Raw genomic sequence first — 12,336 nt, forward strand, 5'->3', positions numbered from 1 at the left:
TTGCTCTTTCTGTAGTTTGTATAATATAATTTTTTGCTTGGCATCCAAGTGCTCTTGTTTTCGCTAGTAACATTAAAAGGGTGATTTTAGCTAGTAATACGATACATTGGCAATTATCCTTATCCACTCACCTTTGCTTCTAATGCGTCACGCTTCTTTTGTAGCTCTCGTCTTCGTTGTGCCTGTTCTTCTTCTTTCTGTTTCTTTTCTCGTTTCCACTGTTCCAGTAAACGCTCGGTCTTTTCTCGTGATTTCTGCTTTGCTCTGTCGCTCTGTTCGCGAGAGGAAGCGTCACGACTGTTTTCTGGTCCATCAAAGCTACCAAGCACGTTTCCGTCGGCGTCAAAACCACACTGAATAATTTGCTGGCGTTCTTCTTCCTTTCTCATTTTCCAACCCTGGATCACGCCCTTTTTCTCTTCTACAAGCTCGAGGTGTCGAAGGTACCACTCAAAATGCGACCGTATCGAGCTATCTGTCTGAGTGACAATCTTCCGCATACATTTTCGAAGAAATCGCGCTACTCGAGTTTCATAATCGCTCTGGCTATTGGTCTGAGTTTGCCCCTCGTGATTTGTATCTTGGTTTGAAGTACTATATCGCAGCGTGTGAGTTTTCAAGTCTTCGGGGAGAGAATGCTGCAGTAATACATCATCAGTGAGACCGCATTTTACCAGCAATGTGGTAAATGTTGCATGCTCTCGGTTATCCCAGCCACCCATTAATCCACCCGACCGAAGTATTGCTTCGTTCAACCGACGCACCCGATTTATCATGCCAATCTCATCTGGAGTACCTGTGATTACTGTTTGATCCTCCTCTTGGTTCCCACCGCTGCAATTAACGCTCTCATCGCCATTATTTCTTTCGCTTTGCCCTCGAGAAGTGAGAGCATGCAAATTAGATGAGCTCTTACTGCTCAGATGCGCCCACCTCGATCCCAAAGACGTTGAACTGGCACCACCTCGACTTAACTGCGGTTCATTCTCCCAACTCTCCATCTTCTCCATAAACGCTGCCAGTTCTTTCTCAAGCACTTTTTCTTCTAACACATACCCCTCAAAATGCTGTAGTTGTTCCAGTCGAAACTTTGCTAAGGCCGCTTCCATCGCATCAATCCTTTCCTGGAGTTCCGAGAAAAAATGGTCTCCATTCGCGATCTCCTCGACCTTCATTTGTACATCGTTCAGCTTGCTACTCAGTTTACTTAACTGATGTTTCATCTTATGTACATCTTCCTCCCTTAACGTCTCCATCTCTTCAAACAACTTATTCACCTCAGTAGGAGATACAAACCCCGTAGATGAAGTCGAAGCCCCCGCACCAGCGAAGAATCCCTGCCATGCCTTCCTACATTCTCTCTCTAACGTCGCCACCCTCGTCTTGTACTGCAGCTTCTTCTCCATCCATTCAGCTTCCAGTTTCCCCATCCGTCTTCTACTGTCACTCTTCTCGTCTGGAGTTCGTCCTCTTCTCCTAACAGCAACTATCTCTCTCTTCGTCTTCGGCTTTGTCGGGCGCAGCTCATCATCACCTGGCCTCTCGCTGCGCTCTGTCTGTACTCCCCGACGAGAAGCCGCCACTTTATCTCGTAGTCGAGCAGACGTAGAGACGTTTCCTTTGCTCTGCAGTCGCTCTTGTACGATAACATCCACAGTGCGAGATGCGAGCGGGTCTTCAGGCTGCTGGACGTCGTAGAGGGAGGAAGGGACACCTCCGCTGTGGTTCAGATGCTCCTCACGTACCGCATTGTCGTTGGCCTCCCGTAGCCGACGTAGACGTTGTAGCTGCTGTCGGCCAAGCGGCCGCGTGCGCGTGGACTGGTGCATGGAGTGCGGAATGCAGGGGTGAAGGTCAGCGTCGCTTCAACTTGAACCAAAACTAACGTTATATTGATCGAACGTTTGTTATTTTTAAATCTAACGTTGTTTTTAATGTCAGATTGGCGGTCTTCTGCGAGGGAAATGGAGGCGACGGCGACGATGGATATCGTTGTGGTCTACAAGCGCCAGGAGTGCGTTAAATCGCAGCAATAGCTGTGGATTGCGCCAAGATGCATGCGTGCTAACCTTGTGCGTCTGTGTGTCATGTTCCCGTTCTCATCGCAGATATTACGTTGCAACACAAGCTTCATCAGATCGGAAGACGCTTCTAGTAGATCTACTGCAATGCCAGCTGCTATCTCTCTTGGGAGCGATGCCAGAAGAGCAGACCTTGATGTCCTCCAGTGGGGAGATCCTGTACTCACCTAGCAAGAGTGATGTGGCCACCATCGCAGTGTCCATCGAGACTCGACCTCGGTTCTTCCTCTTTTCGAGATCTGAATCCAGCCCTAAAGTGCCGGAAATGGCAAGTGACTGGCGACAAATCTGCACAAAGTGTACCTTCGGAGACACTGCAGTGGTACAACCAGCCTTTCGAAAGATTTCGCCGAGTGGAGGGGACCCACTAGCTACTCTCATCTGTGAACCATGTGCCAGGACCTGCACGACAGGTAGGTGAGCTGTGGTTGGCAAAAATTATGACCAAGTCCTTATGACTACACTGTTTGCTGCAGATTTCCAGCCTGTAAACCCTATGGAGTGGAATGCGTCCGATACATTAACGTCGCGGTTCATCTCTGATGTCACTATTGTTGCCGGTGAAGTGGACATCGCTGCGCCGTCAGGGTTCATGAAGCTGCCTGTGGATTTGAATTACTCTGCGTCGGGTGACTATGTGTATCTATGTGTAAAGCGTGGTGGACTGCGTGCGCTGACGCAGCTCCACGTGCTCGTTGGACAACATGAAGACGCAGTGGATACCTCCACTTCAGCCGGAGACCCAGAAAAAGTGATTAATGTCGATTGTAACAGCGGTGATCCGACTGAAACGAGTATTCATATCGGGTATGACTCGGTGCAACTCAAAGGTAACATGGAGCAGCTTGAGACGCTGGCTATCACTGACATCGCTGTTGTTGTCGGCGATCAACCCGCCCCATCGTCCGAGTACATAAAGATTACACGGAATCTGAACGAAGGTGCTTTAGGCTCTGAATCTGTGTTCCTGTACTATCGACTGGCACCTCTCGGTGGATTCGTGTGCGATTCGAGTCGAGAGCACAGCGAGTTCGGTGAGTGTCTTTTTGGAGCTCGTCATTTGGCTGGAGTGAAAAGTATACTTGATTTAAATGCGTCGCAATTGAGTGCTCAAACTACGTTGGCAGCCGATCGTCGACGTGGGGATATGACGTTAATGGATGCTCACTATCGTCAACACCAGCCAGGTATGTTGCAGCGACTACAGAGTGGATTGCAGCGAGCACAGTCCTATGAGAATAAGCAGATGCAAGAGGAAGCGCTCAAGCGTATCCCAGTGGAAACGCTACACGAACGCGCACGAGCTAACCCGTCGCCAATGCCGTCGTACCAGGATGAGCTGGTCAAACAGTTACTCCATTGGTTTAAGCGCGAGTTCTTTACGTGGATGAACCAGCCTCGATGCTCGGCTTGTAACCACGAGAGGACTCGATCAGTGCGAACAGAAGGACCCAATACTCCCGAAGAAAGAGCTGGCCAAGCAAGTCGTGTTGAGGTGTACATGTGTTCCGCATGTAGAGCCTTCACTCGATTCCCTCGTTATAATGATCCAGTTAAGCTGCTAGATACTCGTACTGGACGTTGCGGCGAATGGGCGAACTGCTTTACTCTCTGTTGTCGTGCGATGGGCTTCGAGGCACGTTACGTTTTGGATGTGACGGACCATGTGTGGACGGAGGTATACTCGGAGCATTTTAAGCGATGGCTACACTGTGATTCGTGCGAAGATCAACTTGATTGTCCTCTGACGTATGAGGTCGGCTGGGGTAAAAACCTGTCGTACATTTTCTCATTCGCTCATGACGAAGTGGCTGACACGGCGAGGAGATACACCCAGAACTGGGCCGAGATGCGCGCAAGACGTCAAGATGTCAGCGAAACGTGGCTACAGACGACTATCAGCCAGATTAACCAGAGCTTACGCGAGCGGCAAACCCCGGAGAGAGTAGCAATTTTGACAGCACGTGCTCAAAGCGAGCGTGAGGAGCTACTTCGTGGACGCTCTGTTCAAAAGTCGGAGGTTAAGGGCCGTGTGTCAGGCTCTGCTGAATGGAAAAGTCAACGGAAGGAAGATGGAAAGGAAGGAGATGTACCCAAAGACGCTGCAAGCTCGTCGGCTTCAGTGAAGCCAGCCTCTGCTGTGTCAGCTGCAGATATTCTGCAGGATATCTGTAGGAATCTGGTGGTTGGTTGTCAATCTCCAGGATGTTCGAACCCCTATTGCTTTACTGGTCGCACGGGATTGAGTTTCCCAGAAGTATCCGATGTCAATGAGCGAGCTGCACAAGCTATTCAAGTGGTGACAGCTCTGAGTGCAAAGGGACTCTCGTCGGAATCCCTGTTGCAGTTGCAGTGTTCAAAGAGGTTGGAGCTCCGCAGCCTTCTGTGGAGAAAACACCCATTGTTGTATTTGCCGTTGCAAGATCCTCCTTCCAGAGATGGCAGTGTGCCTTTGATCGACATTTCGGGTCATGATCGTCACGTGGAGAACTCGCAGCACTGTGCACTTCGTAAACCTTTCCGGATTCCACTTTCAGGCCGGGCAATTGATACTGATAACGGGAATCAAAACGGTGATGGAGCGTTTGGAATGCTGCTGCATGGAGGCAAATTCTTAGCTATCCCTGGAGAGGTTGTGCCACACGCCACCGGCATTGTGCTATCATTTCTCGTGCGCATCGATCAAATTGAGGGACTGACAGCAAAGAAATCGGATGTGGTGACTGCTCTAAATATGAAGCTGGATGCTGCCAACTCAGCAACCTCGGTGGAATTTCGTGTCAGCTGGAGTCAAACTCAGCGGGAGTTCTCTTGTGAGCTTGAGGCCGATAATAAGGCGCAGAAGGGTAGCGTGGTGCTAGCGTTTGGACAATATGCACATGTCACTATAGTGCGAGGCGAACACTCTATCACAGCTTACGTCAACGGAATGGAGGCAGCAGTGCTGGATGGAGATTTTCAAGCGAGTGGACAAGATATCACTATACAGGGACCTGCGAGTGGCTCTTCGGATCTCACTGCTGTTATCAGTCATGTAGCCGTGATCCCAACGAAGACTCTTGAAGATGTAAAAGCTTTCTGTGCCGACATGAAAGAGAACTTCGTATCTGCTCCACCATTGAAGGCATTTGGACCCAATGGAGAGCGCGGTGATGAGAGATGTTCTGAAGCTGTAGCTGGAGCGCAGTCAGGATATCGTGTTGCACGAGTCTTGAGTACGTCGAGTACTTCTCTTTGTATTCGTACGAAAAAGAGGTGGCTACGTGGGTTCTAACAGTATTTTGTTGTCGTTGTTGAATGAAGTGTGGGGTGGTGAATTCTTCGACGGACTCCAGTTTGTGTACCAAAACGTCAGCGACGCAAATGCTACGTCTACAGTTTTCGGTACGCTGGTGGGAAATGGCACCGCCAAGCGTCAAGCATCACAACCTACCATCACTCTTGATTTGCTTGAGGATGAGGTTGTTACGCGAGTGAGTGGACGTAAAGGTGCTTGGACCGATAGCATCTCCTTGCACACCAATTTTGAGCGTACAATTACTTGTGGAGGCAAGGGAGGGGGCGACTTCACTGTACCAACACCAGCAAATACGGAGATCCGCTCGATCGTGTTCAAGGTTGGAGATCATTTGACTGATCTCAGCGCTTTTGTGCTCGAGTCTTCGCTGATCAGTTTAACCGAAGGTACGATCGTCGTTTGCCTTAATTGAATTATATCTTCGAGAAACACTTATGAACTCAATGTGATAGGCAAAACAATACAGGAGCTCAAGAGATTGCTGTCGTCCAGCGAGCCTTCATCTCGCCAGAACGCCATTTCTGCAGGTATGAATCCATGTATTTAAAGACAACTGCTGGTATTCCATCACTGACTACGACTCGTGCTATCTCAATCCAGCGTTGCGGTATCTAGATAACATCGCGCGACAACCGGAGGACCCTAAATTCCAGTGTATTCGCGCTAGCAACAAGTTTTTCGCTTCGAACGTGGGAGCGCTTGGAGTTGAACCGGCCAAGTCATTCATGCTCTGGTGCGGCTTCGAAGAGATCTCTGAGCAAGGAGAGCAGTTCTTCACTTTCAAGCCATCGCAAATGCATGCCAAGACATCACCACAGCGGTTGGCAGCGGAAGCCCACAAGCGGGCTCATTTTCTCAAGAATGTCGGTACACAATAAGAGTGCGTTTAACGATTAGTTGGTATATGAACGCACAATCAATACCGAGAAAAAGCAAACGGCTAGTACAGTGTATGTAGCGTAAATGAAAGCTTGCCTGAGTTTCTCGTGGTAGCTGAATGGACTGCTTTACAATCGTGAAGCTTAACGGAACTGAGACTTGAGCACCAAGAGGCGACCGTCAATGGCATCCACTTCCACATCACAAATCGTGCGAAGGATGTCCTTGAGCAGTGCCTTGTCATTGTCCGTGACGATCAGTTTCTTCAGCTTGCGAAGCAGATCACGCGTGCGCATACGTCCACCGTAGCGGATCAATTCCTGCTGCACACCAGCTTCCGTGAGTTTGTTCTGCGACGAAGCGGCTGACGTCTTAACCACCTTTGCCGGCGTGTCCTCCTTCGCGCGACTGTCATCTTCTTTGCGCTTGCCAGTAACACTTCCACTAGATGCCGTCGAGCCCTTCATCTTACTATTCGCGTCCACAGTATTGCCATCTGCGGCATTCACTCCAGTCTTGGCCTCAGCAGAAGCTCCACTCTCACTCGATACAGTGGAGCGATCCCGGATGATGTTTCCACCCAAGTCGCGCTTGATGACGTCCATGTCCTTGGCGGTGAAATTGTCATCTTCCTCGTCATCGTCGTCCTCGTCCTTCTCCTTGTTGTTCTCCAGCATCTCTCCGTTCTGAGCACGCTTGAGCAAGTCCTTCATAGCCTGGCCGGTCTCCGTCAACTTGCCCGTTCCCTCCGGATCCACTTCAAACTCGTCTTCATCCGAGTCGGACTCGAGTCCCTGCGGTTGGTCATTGTGGATCTCTGCGTCACTTTCATCATCATCGAATTTCTCCTCAAAGTCTCCTCCATCTTCACCGGTAGCTCCTTCTCCTCCACGAGGCTTGGGGCGCGCGACACGGCGAGGGCGCGCCTCCGTCACGCCAAAGATGTCGTCACCTTCAGCCTTGGGCTTGGCGGAGGCCGTGGGCAGCGCGCCGGTACGTACACGTGGAGCACTGACCGTATCTCCTCCAGCATCGTTCTTATCCTCGCCTGCGAGCTTGTGTTTCATGAGCCAGCGCTCGACGGCGCGTTTCTTCTCATTGTTCATCTCCTCAGCCTCCTCGAGCGTGAGCGTACGGTAGTTTAAAGGCTTCTTGAAGCGGAACCACTGCTCCACAGGCATGACGCTGAATTCGTCATTGTGACGGTTCTTAACCAGCAGCATGTATGTGGACGACTGGCCGCCCTCAAAGGTGCCGTTAAACTTGTTCTTTCCTTCGCTGTCCTCGATGACCCAGCCAGCCGTACGTGTGTCCTTACGGCGGCGGCGACGGCGCTTGCGCAGAGCCGGGTTGTATCCCACGGGCGCTTCATCCTCCTTCTCTTCTTCCTCGTCCACGCGCTCAGGCTCGCGATACATCATGACGGGCTGTGCACACGAACTGAAATGCGGCAGCTCCGGCAGGTCGAAGCGAGCGATGTTGTAGCGCTTGATGGAAGGCGTCGCACGCAGCACCATCGTATCCATCTCCGGTGTGGAGGAAGCAGCAGCGCGACCATTATTGCGTGCATTACGGTTGGGTGAGGGACGACTCATTTTGGGGAAATGAAACAAGAGGGGGTTAGACCTCTCTTGTTTCATTCTTTTGGTTTCTGGGTTCATTTACTAAAAGTAGAACTTTCGATATGCAATACTATAGGCTTGGATGGCATTCAGACGAAAAAAACCCATTAAAATTTTAATGGGTTTTTTCGTCTGAATGCCATCCGAGCCAATCAGCATGCGTCACGACGAGTTTTCGGAACTATGTTATAATCCAACTAAGCCTATATTATTACGCTGCTCCCTCTCTCCGTCGGATTCCACCAATCAAATCAATCTTAGTTAGAGCATCTCCACCGGTTGTGAGTAAAACTAAATTTTGGCTCTTTTCTAGCCAAATTTACTCAAATATTTAGTTTGGTCCACTCCATCGGTTGAGTAAAATTTTGAGCAAATTACGTTTGACTTTACTCACGCGGGATTTTTGAGCAAGTTTGCTCACGAGGGAGCTTTGTGTAGAGCTATGCGCAAATCGCCATCCAACGAAGAACTCGCGCGCAGCATGATGTCTCCAAGCCAAACTCCGTCGCTGGAGCTGGCCCAGAGAACGTTAGCCGCCCCGCCAACACCCCTCACGCCATTGACTCCATCCCTACAACTCGCTCAAGACGCCGTAGCCACTACTGCATCGCCTCCAATTCCGACAGCCAGTGCTCATTTTGTAGGAAACGAGAACAGCAGCAACTCCAACGCCTCTCTGACGTCGCAGCGCAGTCTCTCCGCCAATAGTGAGGAAGAGGTCGCAGAACTGGTAGCTGCAGTGGTGGAAAGCGCGGGCTTGCTGGATACTGCCCTAGCGTCATCCACGAACACGATCAAGAAGGGAAAGAACTTCGTCCCCGATGAAGACTTGAAGTTAGCCGCAGCGTGGCTTGAAATATCGGGAGACCCTGTTGTGGGAAATGAGCAAAAGCTGAAGGTGTTTTGGGAGAAGGTGCACGACAGCTTCGTCGATCGATTAACCTCGTCGGGCTATGATATGTCCAAGCATCAACGCGGGGTTAATAGTTTGCGCACACGATGGCGTACGCTGCAAGCAACTTGCAACAAGTTTGCTGACTGCTATGCAGCCGTTCTTACTCGCAACGAGAGTGGCAAGACTGTTGAGGACAAAACTGTAGATGCACACGCTATCTATCGCGAGCAAAATGGTACTCAATTTAAAAGCCAGGGTGTGTGGACTCTTCTTCGAAACTCGCCCAAGTGGATGGAGTCCATCACCGCGAAGAAAACTCGAAAGCGACCGAGCAGCTCTTCAAATGACCATACTGACGAACACGATACCCAAACCGCTCATGACGCCAATCAAGAGCGCCCCATCGGTCGAAAGGCTGCCAAAAAGACTCTAGAGATGGAGAAAAGCTTCATTGTGCTAGTTGCAAAATTGACAAAAGAAACGGAGGCTAAGAATCGCCTTCTCAAAGAGGCAACATCCGATCAGATTATGGCGCGCAACATGGAGGGTATGACACCGGTATAGCGTCGCTACTATGAGCTTAAGCAAGCTCAGATTTTGGAGAACTTGCAAAAGGAGATGGATGCGCGAGAGTAGAATGGCAATATGCCATCAAGAGACGTTTGTGAACCAGTGTCCACGGGTACTCTAAATGCTATAACTAAGATGCAGCTTCGTTGTGTCTTGTGCTGCGAATTCGCTATTGAACAACGGTGGCGCGAGTATCCTGTTTGTAATGTTACGGATTTCGAGCGTGTTCTAACTCCTACAGTGCGAGTTCATAAATGAAAGAGCGAGTAATAATTGTCATTTAGTTATACAGTGTTCTTCTCCAAGAAATTCGAGTAAATATGGTAATTTCCCTCTGGCTGTTGTGCTATGATCGTTTCGTATATTTCAGAGGTGACGGTCAGATCCCTATATTGAATGGTTACCTTTGAGATCCCACAAGTGCTGCACCAAATCTGTTTTCAGTTGCAGGTGTTGTTGTGTGCTGCGCAAAGCTTGGTGGCGAGCGATAAAATGATCTAAATCGCTGGTAGTCTCTCGTGACGGGTCAAGTGGAGCGGCGTTGTCGTAGACGTATGGCAGACCCTCGCCTCGTTCGTCTTCAACTATCATATTGTGCAGGATAATGCACGCTTTCATGATCATACAGAGATCCTTGTGGCTCCAAAATCGCGCAGGCCCTTTCACAATAGCCCAGCGTGACTGTAAAACTCCAAAACCACGCTCAACGTCTTTCCTAGCACCCTCTTGTGATTTGGCAAAATGTCTTTGCTTGTTATCCGTCGGATTCGAAATTGTTTGTACTAGAGCTGCCCATGGTGGGTATATTCCTAAGCAAAACATGAATCAGATCAGTCACAGTCAAAGCACATTGACAGAACGATGCATGCACCTTACCGTCCGCTAAATAATAGCCGATGTCGTAGGAGTTGCCGTTGATCACGTAGTCACACGGAGGTGCAGTCATATTGGAAATTCTTGAGAAGAGATCCGAGCGGTCCAGTACATTGATGTCAATATGAGATCCAGGCATGCCAAAAAATGCGTGCCAGAACCATAAATCGCGCGATACGACTGCTTCCAGAACAATTGTAGGTTTTGATTCCTTGCCTGTGTACTGTCCTGCCCACGCGGTTGGACAGTTTTTCCAAGCCCAGTGCATGCAGTCTAGGCTACCTAGCATGCCAACAAAGCCGCGCTTGTTATGCATAGCCAGAAGCCGCTCAACGTCAGCAGCCGTTGGTGCCCGCAGGTATTCCTCGCCGAACACATCGTCTACCGCAGTGCAGAATCTCTTTAAACTTTTGATCGCAGTAGTCTGCGCGATGCCGACGTACTCAGCAACAGCATCAGCAGGCATGCCATAGGCGAGTTGACGGATGGCAGCGGTGCACTTTTGAAGTGCCGAGAATCCAAGCTTGCCCGTAGCATCACGTCTCTGCTGGAAGTAACGGTCATGGGTTTCCACAGCACTAACAACGCGTAGATAGAGAGACCGACGCATGCGAAACCTCCGGCGGAAAGTTTGAGCGTTGTAGATGGCGTTTTCAGCGAAGTAATCTTGAACAAGACGGCGATGACCCTCTACGGCTTCTCGGTCTACGTTTGCGCTTCGTCCTGTAGATGATCCGCGCGCAGCTGGCAGCGGTTGGACAACGGTGGCATATGCCGCTAAAACAGCAAGCACGTCGCTTTCCTCGTCGTCGAAGAGGTGAAAAAGCTTGAGCGCAGAACTGTTGATCTCCATGTTTAGATGGGGAGAGGGGGGTCAAATTTACGTTTGCTCATTTTGAGGCTGCTACCAGTGCAGCGAAGCCCTGTCTACGGCGAAGATATTATCCTACCGGATTGTTTTGTGCGTACTTTAAGTTTATTTTTACTCACAACCGGTGGAGATGCTCTTACAGTCGTACCTCTATAAATGGCACACTTTTTCATGAATCAGTTTAGAGCATTTTCTTCTAAACCCACTTTTGGGACTGAATTTAGAATCGCGATTGCCAGCGGTAATTAATCCTAACGAGCTGCTAAAATTTAGGATTGACATAGGTTTTTTTCCCGCGAAATACTTCGGCCCGGAGGAAGTATTGATCACTATTTGGCCAAATAAGGCTCTGCACACACGTTCTGAATGTAAATATTGCATTGTGCATCTGCAGGGATTCAGTCATCTATCCTAGGAGGGCAGCTACATGTAGAAGAGTTGTATGGTCAGCCTTACACAGTCCAAAAAAAAAAGTCACCTGTAGCACAAACAAGAGAACGCGTTAATGCTAGCAAACAGTGTCGTTTCGGCGCACGAATCACGGGAAAACACATCAAACCCGGGAATCACAGCAAGCTGTGGTGGCAGCACACAGCTAATCGTTGCACTTGATCAGTTGTTTAGATTTTGCAAAGTGACAGGAAAGAGGAGGCTGTTGGAATTAATAGCCAACCAGCACACGCTGCCGGCGCGTGTGGACAGAACGGATTTGCAGTCAGCTAGACGCCGCTCCCCTCCACACGAAGCACCCGAGCGAATATGCCAAGGTACATTCCCTGGCGAGACACGGCCCTCTAGGTCGACCAAGCCACCGCTGACGAGGTGCTAAGTGCGTTTAAGGCGTTCGATATCACGAAGAGCAACACATTGGCGTGCACACTGTGCGCTGATTCGATCCACAAGATGCGCTACCGACTGCTGGAGTGCAGCTCGGAGGCTTGAAGCAAGGCCAGCACCGCCAAATGCCCTTGGCGAGGGAAGGTGGTCACCTGCCTGGACACGACTTGTGTCTGCATTTACGACTACAACGAGCATTTAACCGCCACGGACGATCCGAAGAAGCAAAAACTAACGGAGACCCAAAAGGAATTTTGCCGAGAGCTTGCTGACCAGCATTTGCGGCCAATGCGGATCCGCCTGGCACTGTCTCGGAAGTTTGACACTTCATTGGTGGACCTTTCATCTCTAACTACCGTCCAGAACTTTGTGAATTACTACTCGAGGACATATTTGGAAAACCATGACCG

At 49.9% G+C, this 12,336-nt stretch overlaps 5 protein-coding genes across 7 annotated transcripts; 2 read left to right on the plus strand and 3 right to left on the minus strand.

The window, feature by feature from the left end:
- Positions 1–61: 61 nt before the first annotated feature.
- PPTG_05061 (hypothetical protein) lies at positions 62–1,870 on the minus strand. The gene has a single exon (XM_008898530.1). The coding sequence runs from the start codon at positions 1,827–1,829 to the stop codon at positions 120–122; it is 1,710 nt and encodes a 569-aa protein (XP_008896778.1). The 5' UTR covers positions 1,830–1,870; the 3' UTR covers positions 62–119.
- A 75-nt stretch (positions 1,871–1,945) lies between these two features.
- PPTG_05062 (hypothetical protein) lies at positions 1,946–6,410 on the plus strand. 3 transcript variants are annotated; one of them, XM_008898531.1, is made up of 6 exons: positions 1,946–2,014; positions 2,109–2,494; positions 2,558–5,296; positions 5,385–5,765; positions 5,832–5,906; positions 5,980–6,410. In XM_008898531.1, exons 1-6 carry the CDS (start codon positions 1,965–1,967, stop codon positions 6,255–6,257), a joined length of 3,909 nt encoding a protein of 1,302 aa, XP_008896779.1. In that variant the 5' UTR covers positions 1,946–1,964; the 3' UTR covers positions 6,258–6,410. The 3 variants fall into 3 exon arrangements, with proteins under 3 accessions (XP_008896779.1, XP_008896781.1, XP_008896780.1); XM_008898533.1 differs by having other exon boundaries at positions 2,558–5,765; XM_008898532.1 differs by having other exon boundaries at positions 5,832–5,980.
- PPTG_05063 (hypothetical protein) lies at positions 5,868–7,901 on the minus strand. Its single transcript, XM_008898534.1, has one exon. The coding sequence runs from the start codon at positions 7,896–7,898 to the stop codon at positions 6,402–6,404; it is 1,497 nt and encodes a 498-aa protein (XP_008896782.1). The 5' UTR covers positions 7,899–7,901; the 3' UTR covers positions 5,868–6,401.
- A 363-nt stretch (positions 7,902–8,264) lies between these two features.
- On the plus strand, positions 8,265–9,660 carry PPTG_05064 (hypothetical protein). Its single transcript, XM_008898535.1, has one exon. The coding sequence runs from the start codon at positions 8,323–8,325 to the stop codon at positions 9,337–9,339; it is 1,017 nt and encodes a 338-aa protein (XP_008896783.1). The 5' UTR covers positions 8,265–8,322; the 3' UTR covers positions 9,340–9,660.
- Positions 9,661–9,688: 28 nt separating this feature from the next.
- PPTG_21630 (hypothetical protein) lies at positions 9,689–11,083 on the minus strand. The gene is made up of 2 exons (XM_008899261.1): positions 10,222–11,083; positions 9,689–10,154 (listed from the first exon to the last, which is right to left on the minus strand). The coding sequence occupies exons 1-2, from the start codon at positions 11,069–11,071 to the stop codon at positions 9,733–9,735; spliced, it is 1,272 nt and encodes a 423-aa protein (XP_008897509.1). The 5' UTR covers positions 11,072–11,083; the 3' UTR covers positions 9,689–9,732.
- Positions 11,084–12,336: the final 1,253 nt, after the last annotated feature.

This window comes from Phytophthora parasitica (genome assembly GCF_000247585.1).
Source record: "Phytophthora parasitica INRA-310 unplaced genomic scaffold supercont2.7, whole genome shotgun sequence".
Taxonomy (NCBI): domain Eukaryota; phylum Oomycota; class Peronosporomycetes; order Peronosporales; family Peronosporaceae; genus Phytophthora; species Phytophthora nicotianae.

Coding starts and splice junctions, on each gene's coding strand:
- PPTG_05061 (XM_008898530.1), bottom strand. CDS start 1,829: ATGCACCAGTCCACGCGCACGCGGCCGCTTGGCCGACAGCAGCTACAA.
- PPTG_21630 (XM_008899261.1), bottom strand. CDS start 11,071: ATGGAGATCAACAGTTCTGCGCTCAAGCTTTTTCACCTCTTCGACGAC. Junction 10,155..10,221: donor CGGCTATTATTTAGCGGACG/GTAAGGTGCATG, acceptor TGTTTTGCTTAG/GAATATACCCACCATGGGCA.
- PPTG_05062 (XM_008898531.1), top strand. CDS start 1,965: ATGGAGGCGACGGCGACGATGGATATCGTTGTGGTCTACAAGCGCCAG. Junction 2,495..2,557: donor TGCCAGGACCTGCACGACAG/GTAGGTGAGCTG, acceptor TGTTTGCTGCAG/ATTTCCAGCCTGTAAACCCT. Junction 5,907..5,979: donor CCAGAACGCCATTTCTGCAG/GTATGAATCCAT, acceptor ATCTCAATCCAG/CGTTGCGGTATCTAGATAAC.
- PPTG_05063 (XM_008898534.1), bottom strand. CDS start 7,898: ATGAAACAAGAGAGGTCTAACCCCCTCTTGTTTCATTTCCCCAAAATG.
- PPTG_05064 (XM_008898535.1), top strand. CDS start 8,323: ATGCGCAAATCGCCATCCAACGAAGAACTCGCGCGCAGCATGATGTCT.